At 43.4% G+C, this 21,957-nt stretch overlaps 1 protein-coding gene across 4 annotated transcripts in view; it reads right to left on the reverse strand.

The window, feature by feature from the left end:
- The window catches only part of LOC144158607 (salivary peroxidase/catechol oxidase-like), a 63,868-nt gene extending 42,934 nt beyond the window's left edge, over nucleotides 1-20,934 (reverse strand). For 2 of the 4 annotated variants that reach the window (XM_077689618.1, XM_077689614.1), the window contains exons 1-5: nucleotides 20,790-20,907; nucleotides 20,369-20,491; nucleotides 15,814-15,929; nucleotides 12,897-12,978; nucleotides 8,796-8,998 (exon numbers count right to left, since the gene is read on the reverse strand). In XM_077689618.1, the coding sequence (XP_077545744.1) occupies nucleotides 8,796-8,998; nucleotides 12,897-12,978; nucleotides 15,814-15,929; nucleotides 20,369-20,391 (424 nt within the window). In that variant the 5' untranslated portion in view covers nucleotides 20,392-20,491; nucleotides 20,790-20,907. Of the gene's footprint in view, nucleotides 1-8,795; nucleotides 8,999-12,896; nucleotides 12,979-15,813; nucleotides 15,930-20,368; nucleotides 20,492-20,578 lie in introns of all 4 variants that reach the window. The other 2 variants (XM_077689617.1, XM_077689616.1) reach the window with 2 other exon arrangements.
- Nucleotides 20,935-21,957: the final 1,023 nt, after the last annotated feature.

The following is a 21,957-nucleotide window of genomic DNA, read 5'->3' on the forward strand; positions in this document are numbered from 1 at the left end:
CGTGCGTAGGCGAGTGTCGGCGAATCAAATGCCGCGGCGTCTGCTCTGCGGGAATTTATCTTTCGGCACGAGTGTTTCTCGAACCGCGGAATTAAATCGAAAACATGGTAGCTCAAAGGAAATTATTCTAGGCTAGGGACGTTAGGGCGCACCACTCTCCCTATCAAATGAGATAACCCGCGTGGCATAAAAAATAAAGAATGATACACCCGCCTCACTACGCACACATATAACAAAAGCCCGCCGCGGCCGTGTGGTAAAAACAAAAAATATAGAAACAAACTCAAAGCCTGTTTGGCGCCAATATCTGGCTCCAAACACATACTTGCCTGCCAGCACAATACCCTCTCAAACACGAAAGTAGCGTCACCCGCCGCTGTGGCGCTGAGGCTGAGGGCTCGTGCTGATGATCCCAAGGACGCGGGTTCGACCCGACCACAGTGGCTGCTTTTATGATTGAGGTTAAAACCGAATACGCCCGTGTGTGGAGATTTTAGCGCACGCTAATATTCCCCGGGTGGTGAAAATTATTCTGGAGACTTTCACTACGGCCCGCCTCGTAGCCCAGGCACAGCTTCGGCGAATTAAACCCTGTAGCTAGAACCGAATGTTTATAAGTGTAATCGTTCTGGCTGCCTCAAAGCAATAGTAGCAAACGGGATGAGAACCGCGATATTGTTATTATTTTTCGTAATAGACGTTGGCACGCCATAGCTCTAATCTCAGTAGTGATACTACGGAAGGGCGATTTAATTCAGGAAAGAGTGGAATTACTTGCCACGGAATTGTTTCGCGTGATGCCTGGTACTGAAGCACGAAACACACCACGCACTCTCCTTAACGGCGGCGCTTGGAGGAGTGTTTTCCGGAGGGAGGGGAATTTAAATGCCGCCCGTAACAAATGAAAACAAATAGAACCAAGGCCATAAAAATAACTTAGTCATCTTTCTGCTTTCGTAAGAAAAAAAGGCTAGTTGTTCCGTTCATTGTCAAGCCTAAATAAAAATTCCAGGGCACACAGGACTCCGCGAGCTTGATTCGTAACCATGGACCATTTTACAAACCGACACTTTATAATGATTGTTATTCTTTAATGCATGGATGCATTGTGTAAGTAGCGCGATGATAAAAAAGCCGGAAAGAGGAGAACAGAGAATGAAGCGCTCAGAAATTTTCAGAGGGTGTTCAGACCCCGAAATATTCTCTTCCAATAAAAGCATTCAATCTTGCTTTCGGGTGTGAAAGCACTGCGAGCGCTTTGGTTTTCGCCGGCATGAAGCCGCACTGAGTTATTTGCTTGTGGCAGCAGCTACCCCATCCAGCTTCTGCTTTGCTTTTGTTGCAATATTATTGAAAGCTGCTATCGCAATCGTTCATTGTGCGACAGAGGAAAAACAGCAAATTAACCGTGTTATCCCTTGAATGGCGTAATCAATCGCGCGACCCCTCTCCACATTAGGAGAGAAAGCAACGTTTTACCGCACAGCTGTTTAGGGACGTTTCACTGTTGTTTGCCTCAGAAGCAGCAGCGCATTTTCCATAGCCTGGTGTCTCCGGGCGTCGGTTCTCTTGTGAAAGACACAATGCTCATCACGACGTCTGTTCATCACACGGCGTCATCACACGCAGGTGTAGGCACTCTGTCCGACACACCAACAGCTGTACTTATCATGAGTCGAGCACAAGCGCCCATACAAAAAAGGCATATTGGTTAATGTCATGATAACACAGACCAAGAATAAAATACATTAGTCGTTGGTATTGAGGCCGATCAATGAAATTGTGGATGACACAAGACGCATGGAGGAACTGATGCATTAATCAGAGGCGTCTTTCGTTACACCGTGTCTCAGTGTCAGCTACGTAGACCGCTGGTACGGCACGCTGCTGTACGTGGGTCCTAACTGCTCTAGAAATCACCACTCCTTTATCAATCCCTAGCATGCTGTGGAGGCAGTTTCATTAGGATTATATTGTGCTCGCCGCGGCCCCTGTCAGGTGCAGGGTGCCTGTAAGTGCGGCATCCTTGTTTATTGCAGGGTTTAACGCGCCGATGCAACGCAGGCGATGAGGCGCGCCGTAGTTGGAGGGCTCCGGATTAATTTTGACCACCTACGGATCTTTAACATGCGCCGAGATCTCGTGCACACGGGCGTTTTCGCTTTTCGAACTTTTGCTTTTCAAATTAGGGTTTCTCTTCAGGCGGTGAAGGTTTACTCCGCGCTGCTTCTCCGTTAAAATAAAAGCGCCTCGCCACCACCCACGCCTCTCTCAAAGTGTCCTTCGTGGATGGCACGCAAAGCCCTAGGACATTCCCGCTCAAAAGAATACTGGTATCATAAGTATAAACAAAACAATGGCAATGTCTACTGTAACAATCTATACACGTATTATAGAAATAAAATACTTAGCGTTGACACGTCGATCAAAACAGAGCATTAATATCGCACCTGGAAGCGAATGATCTGAGTTTAAGAAAACTTTGGGAAATAATCAATCCGGTTATAAAGGTAAAAATCCACTCCCAAAGCTTCCACACGTTACCCCATACGGAGGCTACAATTCAAGTCTGGCGAGCACATTTAATGAACACTTCAGCAGCATGGCTAGGAATATGGCGCTTGAGCTGCCCTCCTGTTTTAATGTAAGGCTCTCAGTACATCAACTAGTCTTTTGCATCTTTTCATATTACTCCTCAGGAAGCAAACAATGTCATCCTAGCACTACAAATCGGTAAGGCGGCAAGTTGCGATAGGATATCACCAAACGCACTGCAATCTAATCTCGACATGATTTGCCCTCATTTGGCTAAAATACTCATTGCTGCTTATACCTGCGTTAATACCCACACACCAAACTTACACCAGTTTTTAATTGTGCCGACCAGAATTTGTTGATAAATTATCGACCAATCTCAGTGCTTTCTATAACAAACTTCTGTTTTGAGAAACTATTAGCAAAGCTAGTTACTGAGTGTTTAATAAAAAAATCTCAGTGCTTTCTATAATCAACTTCTGTTTTGAAAAACCATTAGCAAAGCTAATTACTCAGTAGCATTTAATAGCAATATGATGTTTCAGCAAAATTCAACATGGTTTTCGCCTAAACAAATAGGCTAGCACAGCGGTGACTTGCGTTTAAAATAATATTAACAACTGCTCAATGAACTGAAAATTGCTGTCCGTATTTTCATAGACATAAAAAAACTTTGATTCCCTATATCTCTAAATACTAATAAACAACCTGGAACGCTGCGGTTTCCGTAACAATACGCTAAGATTCTTTAGAAGCTATAAAGAATCCCGTCAGCCACGTGTACAGGTTGACGCAGGGTGTTCCGACTTTTTTACCATGACCCACGGCGTCCGAGAGGGCTCGGTACAGGGATATATTTTATTTTCACTGTACATAACATATATTCCACTTCGTACTAGTAATGCACAAAGAAAAATCTACGCTGACGACACAGTGTTACTAATTTCAGGCAAGAAAATTAAGCAAATAGAATCCTCCGCAATTAACGTACCCAGTAACTTAGTAGAATCGTTCTGTGATAACAGACTTGAATTAAACGTATCCACAACTAAACATATTATATTTTCATCCCAAAACGAACACATTACAAAGCTTGCCCTGATATTACCAACATCCGCTCTTTCAGAAGTTGAATCATACTTTTATGTTGATGTACATTTGAAAAGGAAATGCATTATAAAGCCCGTATAAATAACATCTGTTCGCAGCTGAGCAAAGCCTGCTTTACCTTATATCAAGCACGACAGCATTCCCCCTGACTAACGTTGAGAATGCTGTATTTCAGCGTATTTCACTGTCATTTAACGTACTATATAGAGTCGTGGGGGTATATTAATTTATCTAACCTAGACACCATCAAACATTACGAATGCCAGCTGTCAGAAGTGTCACTTTTCCGATTTGTACGGAGCACTTTGCTGGAATCTTTAAAAAGCTTGGTATTATGCCGATCTTGATAATGTACAGACTACAAAACCTGATCTTTACCTACGAAATACAGCAAGATGACAACCATCTCTCAAATATTTTATTTATAGCCTATTTAAGGGAACCAGACACCGAAGAAGCAGAAACCTCAACATTTCATCTATCAAGAATTTATATTGTACACGCACAATACTCTACAATGGAACGAAAGTATGGAATATCCTCCCCATTATTGTAAAGCAGAGCACTAATTTCCGTCTTGCGTTAGAAATCCATATCGGAAAAAACGAAGCTCTACCTTTTCTATTATGTATAATTCATAACCTGTAAGTATTTCAGCCTGATTTATTCCACGTATTTTTGGTAATTGTCGTGCAATACGTAGATTTTGTGGGGACCAAACTGGCTTCCGCCTTTTGTTGTACGCATATATTATTGTACGTGCTGTACATTTCATTTGTCTTACACCTGAGTCGGTGACTGCGTAAACCTATTGCTTGGGCCCACTACTAGCAGCCTTGCTAAGGGCTTACATGCTCTGGCCCCAATGTTTTCTCCGTAAAAATGCGTGAAATAAATAAAATATCTGAATTGAACTGAACTAAATTCAGAGTTGATACTCATCATTACCATGGATGTTGCTTTCACAACTTGCGCAATCGATTTATAACAGCCCTACCGCCGTTATCAGCAGTCGCACTTTTAACTCCTGGGATGGGCCCGTGCTAGTCCCTAATTAGAGGAGCAGCCGGAATTGAAGGAGCGTAGGCATGCACAAAAGCTTGAGTGGGCGTGAAAACGACGAATACTGCTGCCGCTGAATGTGCAGCCGTTACTGTGGCCGCTGCGAGTTCTACCTTGTCGAGTTCCTACGAATTTCTCCCGGTTGAAATGCAACTTCTCCACTTCGGACGCCGAATTGAGCCCATAAAGATAATATATAAATTCAGTACAGCGAACCCCCGCAATAGCAAAACGCACAACTGCTACAGCTTCATTGAATTTCACGTTCCCAGAGTAGAAGGGCCCTGACTTTTTAGCAAGTTTTCATATTATTCAATGAGAGTACAGAAGTAATATTTGGCTGACGTATTTTATGGCGCCATAACTTAAGTACTGATTGACCACAATCTGAAAGGACTAGAGATTTGCAATGAAATACGGTAACAAATTGTTACAGGGTCCTTTTACTGTATTTCGGGGACAAATCAGACTCTCTTTTATAAACCCACTGCCTTGTGGGAAATTCTAGAAAGAGGTTGGCGTATGTGTTGATAAATATTCTGAATTTTTAGTGTGCAAGGTTTTTTTTCTCCCGGTTGCCAGTTTTTTTTTTCTATTTTCAGAAATGCACTTATGTGTTTACCCTGCAGACATTTTACCCAGAAGATGCACCTTCAACCATCTTGCATATCATTAATAAATAGCATGTTCGTTATATCAAGTAAAAATCGGCGCGTAAAACTCGGGTGCTATTTTTTGAACTGATAGTCGGGGAGAAATCGGTGTTTTTTCTGGAACCATTCCGAAATTCGATGCTTTGGGGTGAATCTACAAATGTACATGTTAATACACTCAGTTTGTTTCAAAGAGTATCACAAGCTATTTAATACTAAGGCGTAAAACTGGTATTTATTTCAATTCGGTAATCTATGAGACACCAGGGTTTTCTAAAAAATGCTCTCCAGAAGTTTGAATTTGTTTGAAAATGAATTAGTGATGATGGCAGTAAAATAGCATTGATAACTTTGAAGACACGAAATATTTTATTAATGGAAAGCTCGTCATCGATTTTTTTGCTCATCTTTGTTTATATCAGGGTGTCGAACCGAAAAAAATACCGGTTCGGTTACGGTTCGGGTTCGGGTGAAATAATTTCGTTCCGGTTCAGTTCCGGTTCGACAAAATCACGTACCGAACCGGTTCACGAACCGGTTCGGGAGCTTGAACCGGTTCGCGAACCGGTTCGACGAGTTGAATTATCACTGAAATTAGAAAAAAACATTTACTAGTTTAAAACGACCTTCAAGTCAAAACACAAACAAAAATTCAAAATTCTGCTGTTCCCCAAGGGCAGTGGCGCAATTGCAAAGCAAACTTTAAACAATCACGAGATATTAGAAAAACAAATGAAGTGGCGACGATTTACCACCTTCTTTCTCGCTCAGACATTATGTTGTACCAGCGACTATTCATAAAGCCACCGCCAAGACATATGACGGTGGGATATATTTTCTGTCCTTTCCTTTTTTGTTGAAATCGCAATCGTCGCTATGCAATCACCCATCACGCTAACCTTGAAGCCTTAAATTTAGTCCTGCGTACTGGCGCGTTCAAATACCAGCGCTTAATACCAATGGCGCACATTTTTTTATATTTGTAACAAAACAGAAAAATCCTACAACAGGCACATAAATACTACCTATGAATTAGAATATTTGGTCACCCTGAATAATTTGTTAGCTGTCACCTTATCGAATGTGTTAGCCACACTTTTGTTAAAAGTAAGCTTTAGTTAATGCTCAGTCACTGCATTATTGCTCTGACCACTGCAATTCATTTTGCGATACCGAAAGTGTGCATTACAATCAGTATGTCATCGTACCGCCTGAACCCCTACCATCGTTCCGTGTGCTACATTGCGGAATCTTATAACAGATAATGCGGTTACAAAATGAAAGGGAAATTTGTCACGCGGAGCATGAGATGGGACTTTTTGGGTAGACGCTCTTTAATTCGTCCACAGCAGTACTCCCCTCCGGAACGAGTCGCAGTAGAAGCAATGTAGCGAGTTGGGCAAACGGCTTAGCAAACGGCTTAGCCACTGAGCAGCTCCTGCGGTCACACTTGTCAAGTATTAATAATTTGCAGGTGTCGGTCCTTTTAAACAAATTATGAAATGCAAAAAGTTTGCACACATCGGGTGTGAGCTTTCGCTGTTGCGCAGTGGAGCACTCCTGCAGCCTGATTGCTCCAATGAAGTCGCAACTAGGGAAGGGCAAAGTCGTTTTATATCCCCTGCAAGCTGCCGAGAATGACATTTCGTTTGGTCAGCTTGCACTACGCTCGCGCCTCCAGCAGCAACAGATCATTGCTACAATGGTGCTAATTCATTTCCCCTGTTGTTACATAGAGCGTGATAGTGTTCAATTGTCGGGAGGGGAAAGTACCCGAGCAAGTACGAAGTTGATGGTACGTGAAAGAAAAAAAGGCCTGAATTGCATTGACTGTGCAATATCAACAACAGAGGGTCGAACCGTTTCGGCATGAACCGGTAACCGTTATTTCTTTTTTCGGTTCAGTTCCGGTTCGGTTTCAGCGCGCTCAAAAAATAACGGTTCGGGTTCGGGTTCAGTTCCGGCAAAAATATCGGTTCAGTTCCGGTTTACGGTTCGGTTCGGTTCCGGTTCGACACCCTGGTTTATATACAATATCATCTCCTTGCACAATATGCCCGTCCGATTGTTGTCCGATTGCTGTCCGGGACCTGTCCGATTGCTGAACGTGTTTATACTGAGAGAAAGTTCTCTCGACAAAACAGCTTCTATTAGCGATGCACAACCATGTAGTGCAGAATTTGCTAGCCTGATGTAGCGAGCGGCAGAGTTATGGCAATACTAAAGTTCGGAAGCTGTGTTTGTGGGACTTGCTTACAGCAAGTACTGGTTGAGAACAGCGAACCGTCAGCGCACGTCTCTGCACATCGCTTCTTTGAAAAGGTACTATCGGCGTCAAATGAAGCGCGAACACGAAAATATGAACCTGAACACACAAATAGCGCGATTTCTTTCCATGCAAGCCAAAATGACGCGTGGCTTAGTTACAAAAACAAAGTAGGGAAAAGTGGATTTCCAAACATACCAATAGCAAGCCATTATATGAACTCTCCGAACAGTATTTTTCAATTTTGCACGTTCTGGTTCATATTTTCGTGGTCGCGTTTCATTTGACGCCGATAGTGCATTTGGAGAGAAATCAGGTTTAAACCGAATCTCCTGAAACAGGTTCGGAGTGTCCGAACAAGGAAATATCGGGTGTCACCCGGAAACGAACAACGCTACTAATAATGTCTTTCCATGGCTTTACCGATGCGCAAACAAACGAGGCCGAAGAAAGAACCAACACGGACAAGCGAAGTCTAACAACTGAAATTTTATTGAAGAAAACGAAAGACGAAAGTGTGCACTATCGCCCACAAGCATCCGTTTGTTGATTGTACTAAGAATGTTGTCTACCAGATACCATTGGATAAATGTGAGCGCGTGTATATAGGTCAAACTGGAAGGTGCCTTAATATAAGATTAATGGAACACGCGTCGAGCTTGAAAGAAGGCCTTTCACGCACTTGGCCACACATTGTAAAGAATGTGGTTGCACACCCTTGTTCGATAGAACAGTGGTTTTGTTTACTCATCACAATCAAACTTCCAGAGAGATTGTTGAAGCATTTCACATATCAAAGCATAAAACCAAGTGTGTTAGTCACCCTTCTGTGGCCTTATTGGACAAAGAAATAGAGATGCTATCTTGTAATGTCTGATTCCGACATGTGATTGATGCGTGTGCTATGCGTGATGTAAAAACTATTTTGGGATGATGGTGCGCAGGTTTGTAGGTATATAGGTCTTTCGTTTTCTTCAATAAAATTTCAGTTGTTAGACTGCGCTTGTCCGTGTTGGTTCTTTCTTCGTCCTCGTTTGTTTGCGCATCGGTAAAGCCATGGATAGATTCCAACTAGGCCAACTCACGGTGTTACTTTACTAATAATGTACCGTCTCCATAGTGCGCGGAAGTCTACGGAAAGCGTCGGCTATTGTTGTCAAACTACTCACAATCGCTGTACGCCGCAGGCAGCTCCCGTCTAAGGCACATGTTAACCATTCCCCAGTGTGGGTGAGCAAGGTTGTTGCAGCTGCCGTCCAACTCTCGGAAAGGCTTTTTTGGATCGCACTTGAGTGGAAGGTTGCACGCCAGGGAGGCATTCGTCATCCGAAGAGCGTCGCCGGTTGCTTCCGATGCTGGATTATTTCCTTGGCTGATAAACAAGCCGATTTGAACAGTAAAAATTTACATACAACAAACAAAAATTAAAGCAACTGGTATAAGAGGAAGCACCAAATATACAGGCATAAATCCAAGGAGGGTGAAACGACTCACCGGCGCCTTTATCGCAGCTGGCATGGTAGACAAGTACGCAAATTAGAGGCATAGTAACAAACAAACCCTGGCCCATTTATTCCACTAACCATCGCTAACACACAAAGCCAGTGTCAAAGTATTTACAGTAGAATCTCGTCAAACCGTACCTGCCTAAGCCGTAGTTTTTAATACGTAGTTAAGCAAAATCTCCGACTCGGTTTCCTTTTAACCTAATGCATTCGGATAACCATAGTATAGTACCCGTTAGTACGTACTTTCTTCGCATCCCCGTCCGTTACCGTTTAATTAGGTTTCACTGTATATGAGTGTTAATACTATATCCATAAAATATTTCTGCTGGGCGTGCTATATTGTATAGTAATCACATGGCTGCAGACGTTTTAAAAAAAATTGCTATCAGCAGTCGCCATGCCTACAAATAATTCTTCTGAAATAAAAGGGTTTTTTTTTATTCTTTTCTGCAGCCCGCCGTGATATGCTCAGATGCCCATGCGTAAGTGTTTTTTGTTGGTGTTGTATGCATGCCTTTTTGTTTTGCTCCGCTGTGACGAGCAGGTAATAAGGCAAAAAGCCGCGGTTTCTCAGTGTCTGAGGTGTTGTGCTGCTGATCAATTCCAAGGAAAGGGGTTCCAACTCGGCCGAAGTGGCTATTTTTAAGATGGAAGCGAAAGGGGAAAACGCTCGTGCGTTCAGAATTCAGTACACGTTAAACAACCACATGTGGTAAAAATTAATTCGGAGCTCTTTACTACGGTTTGCGTGATTCCTCAGGTGTAGCTTCAGAGCGTTAAAAACCCGAAAGTTTTGTTTTTAAATTACTGTGCGCAGCATTGCAAGCTCCTGTCGTTTAAATAAGTCCTGAAAGGCGGTTTGGGCACACTAAATGAACAAGCACAGTCGTTAGGTTGGGTGGTCAACGTCATCTCTGCCAAGTATAACTTCGTTACGTCCAGCGATTAGTTTACTTTTTTGTTGCATAGTTTGTCGCCCCTTTCCCAGACTTTCCCGGGTGTTTTGGACACTTCCATTAAAACGCATGTACGTCCTCAATTCCCCCACGTGCGTCACTAGGAATAATTCTGCTATTGCGCGGCTTTTTTTGCACTTCACAAAGAGAAGTGTCGTCTGCTCATCGTTAGTGGGTCGCAGGGGCACCTTTGATTAATTACGCGCTTCGTGCAGCACGCTTACACGCTACCGTGTTCGTCTATTTATCCTTTTACGCTATTACCATGCTTTTTAATGAAGGCGTGCTCGTGCCGAGTCGACACGACGACAATACGGTGGCGGCGACGCCGTCTTATGAGTTGGCAGGACCGCGTTATCACACGACGCGGACCACGACACAAACACGTCGGCCGATCGAACGCCTGCGTAGTCTGACTGCCGCGCCGACCGAAGACACCGACAAAACCGGTGGCCAAACGGTGAGCCGACGAGTGGTCGGAAATCTATCGAGAAGCGAAAACTGCGTCCCGGCAATCGTGTCCTAACGAATGTGGTTCTGTTCTGTTAGTTCCTCTAGTGCAATAGACATAGTGAAGTTCATAAAGTCTATACAATTCAACACAATCGCCAATGCGATCCGTATTTCGGTTTACGACGCTTCAGCGACTTTTATTATTATTTGTTTCACGGAGCTGCAAACTGCATATGGGTGTGCGATCAACACGGTTTTAGAACATATAAGGCAGCCTAAGAGCAAGAGAAGAGATACGGAAGATAAGTTGGGTAACAGGGATCAATATGGACCAACTTTTTACGCATAAAGCGGAAAAGAAGTACAGCAAGCACTATTGCTGCAGTCGCAGCCGGTCACATTTTTCCGGTGGCTTGTTGTGCCCGAAACAGTGCAGTTGCTACGGATCAGCTATGGTGGAGGCTTCAGGGAACTTTACTGCGCAAGTGTCATTCAAAACGTGGTCAGTTTACAAGCCAGGAATTCTTTAAACCAAGTAATTAGCATTCGTGTAGCACGAAAAGTGAATTTCTAACTGGTATTTTTTCCCTTTTCCTCTATCTAATACTTTTCGAGGTTATTTTTCTAAACGCAACCGTTGTGTCGTGGCGATATGTTTTAAATCATCACTCCCGCACTATCAAGGTGGTTGGCGAATCCCGGCAGGGTCTTGTGTCTCTTTTTAAAGCGAAGCTTTTTACCTCTACCCTCCAAGTGTTCTGTAGCGACCGCTGGTGTCAACAGGTTACTCCCGCGAACAAATAAGAGGTTACTGGCACTGCCAGGAATCGTGCCTCGAACGAGTAGAGAAACGGAGTGAGAGCCCGTTGTCTTACCGATTGAGCTACGAGCCCACGCCGAGATGGGGAATATAGACGATGCAGTCACCGACCACATCTGCGGATATACCCCCTGCATGCTCCCTAATTCCACGTGATAGCGTCACGCGACCTATCGCGCCGCTGTGCCTTCCGTCCACGGCACGTGAAGCAGCCGTGTGCGCGCCTTGGGCATGCGGTAGAAATTAGTAAAGAAAAAAGCAAGCTCACACCAATGCTTGGCATCTCACTTCTCCTCCGTCTCTGCCGCCGATCTCGTCGCCTCCGTCGGTGGCGGCAGACACGGAGGAGATGTGAGATCGTCTAACACAAGTGCAATAGTTTGAAGCGCAACAAAAAACTCGGACGAAGAGACAGTGTAGACGAGACAGGCGCTAAGACGGACTAGATAACGCCTGTCTCGTCTACTCTGTTTCTTCATCCGTGTTTTTTGTTGCGCCTCAAATCATTGCAAATATTCACCAACTAGCCCAGCAAGTTCTTCTCGTCTAACGCAGGGATTGAGCTACCTTTATTTTATAGAAAAACAAGTTTCCACTCATTTGCTTCACCAATACAACTCAATCAACCACCATTCGTGGATAATGCAATGATTGAACCTTATCCATGAGTACACCTTTGAAGTAATAAAGGGTGTGGTTAAGTGTATATTTCTTGTTTAGAGTTTCACTCGTAGAGCCACGTGTGTGAATTCAACTTACGTCACACAACTTTTGGAGTGAATGGAAAATTTAAGCCATAGGGGGAAATTGTGTATTTGAGTGACGGGCCTGTAACATTTTCACTATTCGAAAAAGATCCAGTAAAAATTTTTTGAATGCGGAAGTTGTGTGCTTGCTGGACACCAGCTCCCCAGCACTTAATTTCATAGCTACTGTGCCAGCTTCAGGGCCTGTTAAAACTTCTCAAAATTTCCGTCGGTTATTGCAGAGCAGGGAAGTAAGAGTTACGTTGATAAAATTGTTTATTTATTTCCGCAATGCATAAATATAACAAGCATTCGCCAAGCGCTGTGCTTGCCATTGTTCCGGTCGGTTAGAACGAATGGCACTGCGATATAAACACTTTTTATTATTAGTGCGCTTCTGGAGTGATTTGTTCTACCATGACGATGATTTTGCTGCAGTTGTGCTAATAGGCTATTTGTACATTCTGAAATCTTGCAATTACAAACGTCGCATTTTTGCTGCTGAAGGCATTGTAGACCAAAATAGCCACATACTTCGCCCTAATTAAAGTTTTGCATGAGTTTTCTTTGCGAATGTTTACATACTGTAGCGCTGGAAGTTTCAGGTATATTTGGTTCCTAGACTGTAATAGCGGACGAAGTGTAGCGCTTATGCCGTAGAACACGACACTGCAGCTTTTCCGAAAAGATGTAGTATTATGATTTTTCTCTTGTGTATCAATCATTACCAAAGGGATTCCTATTCCGCTTACTAAACATACGTGTACTCATCCCTATGTAGCCTTACCTCAGTGTTTGAAGTAGGCTGGTGTCCACGCGAGCAAATGGGCATTTTTCAGTGGACGGCACCGAGGACGACGAAGCAGATCCTACAAAACGCAGAAAGCCGCACGAGCTTTGATGTCAGCTTTCTGTTGCTTTTGAACTTTCAATGGAAAGCAGATAATAGTCGGTTTTGATTGATTGCAGGGTTTAACGTGCCGACGCAATGAAGGCGATGAGGTGCGCCGTAGTGGAGGGCTCCGGATTAGTTTTGACCACCTCGGGATCTCTAACATGCGCCGAAATCTCGTACACACGGGCGTTTTTACTTTTCACCTCCATCAGAAAAGCGGCCGCCGCGGCCGGGAATCGAGCCCGTGACCTCGTGCTCAGCAGCGCAATGCCTTATCCACTGAGCCACCACGGCGGGTAGCTAAAAGTCGTCTACACCTGGTTATCGTCTCAGAAACGCCAGCCATTGGCTGTCCTGCAGTAGAGTTTCTCTAAATACAAAGAGGAGGCCGAGACAGATACGTCCTAAACTAGCATGTTCCCGGCTTTTTGTGCACTTTACAAGCGCGTACACATTAAAAAAGTTCAGAATTTACGGCCAAAGACAAATATCGCATTCGAAGTCTACAGGAACACGAGACACGTCAGTGTGGAGCGGAAATGAACCAGCGTCGTCAGCGGTAACCACTACCGCACTATTAACTGCAGCCCACCACGTAGCATGTTGCCAAACTTCCGGCTGATAATAACTGGTCTCTACCAAATTCCAGCTCAACCCTGAAAATCCTTCGCAGTTCCTCAAGTGCCACGTGCACCAAGAGCTACTACCACGCTTCCCCCATGACCATTAGGCTTCACGCTCGCCTCATCCTTTCCAGTTGCTCATTCAGTTTATCGCCAAGCATTTTGTTATGCAGCGCAAATGTCTGGGCGCATTTTTTCTTGCATTTGCCGTGAGACAAACCATGCCATTGCAAATACCATGGCCTTGAAAGTCGGGAGGATCAAGTAAATACCAATCCTTAACATGATGGCCAAGCATAATGAAGTGACCGCTTACATCACCGTTACCGAACGCCAAACAACCGCATTATAAAGGGCCCAGTACCACTGCTGACGAACTTTGAACGTCGGTTGTAGGAGGACCTCAAGTCATATTAGGGCATACACCCCAAGATGATAGAAAAACAAACTGCAGTTCTCCTCAGACTATCGAGTCCTCCAGTTAATTATGACATCCAACTTTTCGGAAGAGAAAGCTGTTGCCGTATGCCCCCATTGCCACAAAGCCTACTAAGTAGGACTTTCGCTACGTCATGGAGCACTTGTCATATCTGTGTCAAGGCACAAACTGCTGCCGCACGTGTGGACCAGCCAGCCTTTCAGCTGTGGAGCGCTACTCGTATCCTGAATTCCGCAAAAAACTATAAAAATGCTTCCACTTCCCACTAACGCAGCACAGGTTCCCACTGTTTCATGTGCTAAATTATATTTTACAACGTTGACGCTTGCAACCCACAACTTTCATCTTTCGATGTTTTAACATATGGGGTTGTGTTCAGATAAGGACAGCCAAAGTGGTGCCATGACCATTTTTTAGATGAAGCTTTCATATTGTGAAGAGCACTGCGTCCTCACCATGGAAATGACATTATTTCAGTGAGAAACACGCTAGCTGATTTAGAAAAAAATATTTAGGATGATACCGGGCAGGGCTACTTTTCACATTGCATGGCGTGGCAACTTCGTTCTACACAATATTAAGGCTTTATTTCCAACTAAAAATGGTCATGGCACCACATTGGCTGTCCTTATCTGAACACACCCTGCATTTTCTTAGCTTTCTCAAGTAGTGTAGGTGCCGACGTAAAATAAACTCTAGTTGCATAGCAAGCGCATGGTTGGTTTTTGAGAAGCGGGGTCATGTGATTTTAAAACAAGGAAGAGAAAATTGTTTTGTGTGTTGGTGGGGCAAAGGTCCTTAGAATAAAAAGAAGGGCATTGAGCCTAGAAATAAAAAAAAAAACCGACGTTTTAAAAGAACGCTGCCAATTTTATTATTCCGAGTATTGTGACACGCGGTGCCCCCGAGAAACAAATTATAATGAAACTTTATGAATCGCCGTTGTCTTCTTTCTTTCCGCCTGATAAACCGAAGAAACCGTTTGGGAGAATTGTAGGAACAGGTTAAGCGAATATTATGAACATTGAGAAAATTAGATGGTAAGCAATGGCTCAACAGGAAAAGCTAAGCTTTCGTTTTCTGAACATTTGTCAGATTTTATGTAAAGTAAGTGATCACAATTTGGCTTTGCTCGTTAGCATATCTCAGGGATGTCGTGCACAAAGAGGTTAAACTTAAAAAAAGTAAAGCTAACGATCGCAGGCGAGGGTAAAATACATTAGCTTCTCATGACGAATCGTGGCGATTGAATATGCTTTTACAAGGTTTGTTGCACTTTTTTTACAAATCCCACATGCCTAGTCTTGTGGGTGATTGATGTATTGAAAAATCATGACAAGGTAGCCTTGAAGCTCTTGCTATCGCGATGCAGTCACATGGAGCAGGAAACTCTTGAATAAGACAGGTGCAAATAACTTTCGTTTATTTCGGGCAACGCAGTCAAGGAATAAGCCTTACAATTAGGTTATTACTAGACACAGCAAATGCAATGGTTATCCAAAGGCAAGGTATGTAAAGTTTATATTCATACATTTTTTCTAAACAACCAATTTTGTATTCAGCTCGAAACCTAAACATGGACGATGTGCTGCGACAACGTGCACGGTTTTGAACTAATTTAGACCACCAGAATTTTTAGAATTGTTCTGCTTACGTTAGAAAACGCATTAAAAATACGCGCTCCTAAACAAACAACTGTCATGGAGCTGATTGCGGGGTGCCGTATAAGTCTTGTTGCGTTCCTCACCTTCGTCTGCTCGCAACTCGCTTACTTCAGCTGACTGGGATGCACTCCAGGCATTCTTGCGTGCAAAACTGTTCCCGTAAAGCAAAAGCAGCACCAAAACGGGAAGTAGCCGGACCCTGTATGGATGTACATAAATTCGTGCTTATTTTCACAGTAAACAAAAAAACACTTCTAGGTCAACCCTCAAGAGAGAGAGAATAAACTTTAAATAAATCAAGAAAAAACTTCAGAGAGGAGTCCTCATTCCAGGATGCCTGAGCTCGGGCCACGTCAACAGCCCTTTCGATCAAAAGCAGCAGATGTTCGATGCCAATTCGCTATCACGTACAGAAACAGTTGTCTATGACGACTTTGAGATTAGGACAATTTTACAACAAGAAAATTTCGCGCGGTACATCCTAAAAATTCGCTGAAAATAGGGCCAAAATTAGGTGTGGGCGTGTGTAATATCCTCCTGCTTGTGAAGTAACCTTAGAAAAATGACCCGGCAAATATAGTAGGACACAGCCATCCCTGGTCAATCCTTTATAAGCGGCCAATGCCCCTCATCAGCAAAAAAGGGTCATTGGTGCTTCCACACTAAAAATAAAATAATAATGATCTCTGGATCAAGCGAACCCTGGATCATTCATTCAGATAGCGTGGTGATTGATAACTAAGAAATCGCGAACTCATCCGGGCAAGTCTGCCGAAGGGAAGGTTTGCGTAATCTACGATGAATCAGTTTGTTTGACCGTATAACTGCGGCGAACATTTATTACAACTACATCAATTGGACTTGTCCAGGCGATATGGTTTTAAATATCTATTAGCTCCAAGCACACCTCTCTGTGATATTTTCGCTGCAACCGGGCCCGCTATTTCTTTTAGTGACGACGTAATGTACTTCCTAAGGAACATAGCGAAACAGATTTTATCTTTGCATAATAAATATACCACAATGTGGGCAAATTATATTAACTAGAACTTCAGTTCATCGAACGGGCCGATCTCTTAATTATGAGCACAAAATTGTCCTTGCGGAAGCGCAAGTCTAGAGGATAACTTTTGTTGTTGTTACGAACAGCTGGTAGCAGGTTTCCTTGGGCAAGAATTCAGAAATAGTATTGCGGCATTCACTTCATGATTGTGCGAGGATATCCCGCTGTAGTCCAATCGTTTGCTAGGGGAAGAACATGATGCACCAATTTTTCAAACCTAGGAGAACGCTCAGGAAACAAAAACTGTCAACGTCTGTGCCCTGAACAACAGAAGCTCGTCTTCCTTTTTAAACTTGGGGGCATTACCAGTCTATACACTCAAAACATTTTCGATTTGCCAGTGTCTTTTTGTGCCTACCATGAATACCAAAAGCGCCGTTGAATTATAGCTCTTCCTAAAGCACCATTGCCAGTTCACCAAATGGCATCATTCTACAAAAATCCGATTATATCTTATACGGTTTTGCGGCATGTTTGTCAGGGGAATATAAAGAGGTTCCTATGCCTTTCGTTGATTGATTGTGGGTTTTAACGCGCCGAAGAAACGCAGGTGATAAGGCGCGCCGTAGTATACAGCTCCGGACTAATTTTGGCCACCTGGGGATCTTTAACGTGCGCCGAAATCTCGTACACACGGGCGTTTTTGCTTTTTGGCTACATCAGAAAAGCGGCCGCCGCGGCCGGGAATCGAGCCCGCGACCTCGTGCTCAGTAGCGCAACGACTTAACCACTGAGCCACCGCGGCGGGTTCCTATGCTTTTCCAATGTTTGTGTCCTTATTTTTAACCCTCGTGATACACAAGCTGCAATGCTACCCTTACTTAATAAGATAAAGTGTGCTTGGATGGCGCTAACCTTGGCGATGACGGATTCATACATGATTCCCACGGGCTGTATTAGATTCAGTGATGGAAGAAGTCAACCACGTTATACGAAGGTTACTTGATTGTTCATAAATTACTCATAGAATTGACTTGAATTTGGTGTGATAAGCCACTGTTCCTAAAATCAGGCTATATTCAAGCAAAAAGTCGCAGAATTTAAACACTGGAAAGGTGATCTAAACGCAGATTACAATTAGTTTTCCACTGCCCGTTTCTAATCGCACAATTTTCAGGAATCATGGCATGTGAAGAAACACATGAATATAATATTGTTACGAATGTCGTACAGATGGCCTAAGATGCTGCAAAATGAAGGATGCAAGGCCGCATTCTTCAAAGAATGTCACCTTCCCGGCGATCATAGCGAGCCCCTTATAAATCCCTTCTGTCTCTCAGCACTAGAACCGCGTTTCCCTGACACCCCGTTAACCACAAGTAACATCAGAGTTTTTTAATCTTTTTGTTACGCTGTATGGTGTGAACAGAAAATATATCCAGAAAGAAGAACGAGCGCACGCGAGCATGCACCTCGACAACACTGCCACTCTGCGGCATGATATCTCGCATTCTGTTTTTTCTACTCGCCAGTTCACCTGCATTCGCGTTGGAAGGGGGAAGCACAGACTCCGAGTTCGCGAAGTCGGTTGTCGCCGGTTCTAGCGCGTGATAACGTGGTCCACTTTAGGAGAAATGTGAAAGCCTGCGCAAAAAACAACTCGGCCTGCCAGTTCTAGCGACGGATGAATTGTCGTGATGGGAAACATGGAAGATGCGAAACATGGAAGATGCGGAAGTAGCAAGCTGTATCACTCTGTATCTCTTGGGCTCTGCGTATACTCTGCCACACACCCGGAAGTATTTGTCTATGTCTTCAGCGGCGTCTTAACAACTTCCCCGGAGTGTGGAAAGGAAAGCTCGTCTCCGAGATTTGCGAGGCTTGTCTAATGTGACAACGTATAAGGCGGGATCCTGTGAAATAGGAATTCTGCCAGCATGACGCTCGCGAGACGTTAACAGAACGGAAAGTTTGACTAGCATGTATAAATTTATCGTTATGGAAAAAGCGCCCGATTGACACGAAGCTCTCGAGCACAACGAGGGATGTGGAGTACTTCGACTAAACTTTCTAGTGCAGTCGCGTCTTCGAACAGGAGTCAGGAACCACACGAAGTTTCTCGAACTATAATTTCTGCCAGGGTGTCGTTTATCATAGCGCCTGTCCACTGTTGCACGGGGGCAGCAGTATAAAGGAAAAGTAAACGACATTTTCTTCACTAAGCCTGAGTTTGAGCGACGGATGAATTGTCGTGACGGAAAACATAGAAGATGCGATTTTAGAGATCACTATGGGGTAGGGAGGAAATAAAGAGCATACTGCATTATTTCATGTCCGGCGCTGTTGTATATCTATGTAACAAATGGTAGTGCGGCACCGAAGCATTTATGGTCACATGCGAACTATATAGACATCAAGCTGGTGACGGTGGGATTTCGGTTTTGTGCTATTCTATTAACCTGTGGGTGAGACGGCATTAGATAGAGCAGGTCCGTACCACTAAAACTAGAGGTCTTTAACCATGTCGACCGTGAACCGCCTATTTTATACTGCCCATGACGGAGCAAATAGCAAACTGCACAACTGAGTAGCTGGACCTGTACGTGTCGTCGTGTCATTTGAATTATTATGTGGAGAACGACTGAGCTGTTACGCAACGCATCCAGCATGCGTCCCAGGTACGGTAGCCCGCAGTTGTGGGTTCGGGACGCACCCGGGGAGCTTGTTTTTTTTTTTTATTTCTTTTTTTCAACCTTTCAGAACAGGCTAATCCGTACGTTATTTTATGAACCTTCGGCCTGACCACATTCTTCCTTTATTTCGTATATTCTCTTTCAGGTGGGCAGGTCAGCTCAGTGTTATACCTTGTTTAAATCCCATTTTAACATTACTGAATTCAAATCAGTGCTAAAAGACGTAAAGCAGAACAACAGACGGCGCTGCGGTCATTCCTTGTTGTGGTGTGGTGTGTTGCCATTTCTCGTCGCGTCTTTTTGCCCTGGTTTGAATTCAGTTATTATGCACCAACTAGCCCAAACCACCATTCTACCACAGTTTGCAATATTTAAAAATGTGTGTACTTCAAACTCATCGCGATGGTGAATAGAGACTCAAAAGTACCGAAGACGCGAACACTCTGAATAAACCATTAAAAGCACCCTGCAACAACTTTTTTTGAAATCCTAAAGGCTTGCAGAATGTACTCACTCAACAGACCCAGTACTTAGATTATAGGATCGCAAAGTACCTCAGCCAAAAATTACTTATCTGTGTCCATCAGATAACTTGTAAACTCGCTCAAAAGCTTTTTATCGATCTTCCGGTCATTACGTCATTAATTACGTCATAATTACGTCATTAAGGCCATGTAGCGGCGGTTTGCCGGTTTTCTTTGAGTTGCAGCAATGAACGCTTTTCGAAAGAAACTTAAAAAAAGCCACAAAAGCAAAGCAGAAATGGAAGGCGTATCTGGTGCGATGAGCAAATCATGCAGTGCCGCTCCATGCTGGCGATAACTTTAGCTTTCACAGTGGTTCCAGACGCGAAGGAAAGACTCTAAGCGCTTATCGAAAGTGTTACAGGGTCTCTTTAAGATTAGTCGGCTACTTCTTACGGCAACAAAATGTTCGACTCACCTGCAGGCAATGATGTGATTCATAGTCAATGGTGTACTTTTGCACACTTCAGTTGCAGTTGCTACCCGTGCCAGGCTGCCTTAGTGACAAAAGTGCAAAGGGTGTTTGATTGTTTTCCGGCACCTGCAAAATTAAGGCAAAACGCGCTCCCTTAGTTGTCTGCTAGCACTGAAGGCCATTTCTGAGGTTTCAAAACTTTGGTTTACGTACGAAAGAGTCATTGGGGAGCAGACACAGGTTTACCAAAAGCGTACAATGGATAAACTGACGCAAATACTTCAAAATATTTTCTTCCCATAATTTTCTGTCGTCAAGCATTGGTAGAGGAACAACTTTGCGTGCCCTATTCAAGGACGCGGACTCACACTTGCAAATTTAGCAGCTGAGGTATGCTTCCTCAGACATTTTTGTTTTTACTCACGTAACGCTTCTCCGTTGATCCTCATGAAACATTCATACCTGGAAACCTCTATGGAAGCCACGTTGGGCGCACGTTAGAAACCTTCATACTGTTTTTCTCCAACGGGAGCAGATGTTCCTACAAGTATTGGCTTCCGAGATCACGAGTCGCTGCCGTTTTTATGTGAAGGTCGCGCACGTGCGTAAAAAAACTAAAATAAATAGAAAAAATGCTTTAATTTTTGCGATCCTGCTTACTGGATTAGAGGAAGCCAGCGAAAGCTGGGGGCGCAGAAAATGCAAATGGTTGCCACAGATGTTTCAGTATTTTTAAGCTGTTTATTTAATGAAAATAAAACGCTCAGGTGCAGCCATGCAGGATTTCCGCTCGAAATTATTTCGCACCAGAGCTCAGCAACTAGTGTGATTCAAAAAAGCGGTGTATATCATTTCATAATTCCGTGTGCTAGGATAAGAACAGCCAAAGTGGTGGCATGACTATTTTTTGTTTGAGATTAAACTTTACTATTGTGTAGAACAATGTATCCCCACCATGGAACTGGCAACATTTTAGTGAGAAACACCATAACTGTATTATTAAAAATATTTATATCGCGATCCCGCAGGGTTGCTTTACTTATTATTTGTTGTGGAAACTCTGGGGACCCGTAAAACAAAGAAGCATTTTTCCAGATTTTCTTAATTTTTTGCCAAATATCTGCAAAATTTTCTGCTGGATTTAGAAAAATTGGATTCGTCCTACTTGTAGTTTTTTTTTTAAATATGCCACAAACTTAGTAGCGAGTGCAATGTCCCTCAAAAGTGGCACTTCTAAACATTTTTTACACATCAGCCTACAGAATAGGCTGTCTAGATTCTTACGCTGGTTTTCCAGAGGCTCCTGAACACTTAATACCCTGCTCATTGCTCTAGAAAAAAAATTCAAAACACTCCTTCGTAAAGTGCGAAAAAAATGAAATTTTTGAAAAAAGGGCCACCTTTCGACTTCATAAAAAATGATAAGCAGATTCCTCAATATTTACACAAAAGGACATTCAATAACAAAGTATTGTAAAAAGCTAAAAATTTATTGCAATATTTCTGTTTGAACTTGAAAAAATGAGGTGCCATTCAACACTTTCTAATGTTCGATCATCAGTTGAGTAGCATTTTTCAGAGAAAAAAGACAA

This window comes from Haemaphysalis longicornis, unplaced genomic scaffold (assembly GCF_048455015.1).
Source record: "Haemaphysalis longicornis isolate Haplotype H1 unplaced genomic scaffold, Haemaphysalis longicornis Haplotype H1 scaffold_10, whole genome shotgun sequence".
In the NCBI taxonomy this organism is placed as follows: domain Eukaryota; kingdom Metazoa; phylum Arthropoda; class Arachnida; order Ixodida; family Ixodidae; genus Haemaphysalis; species Haemaphysalis longicornis.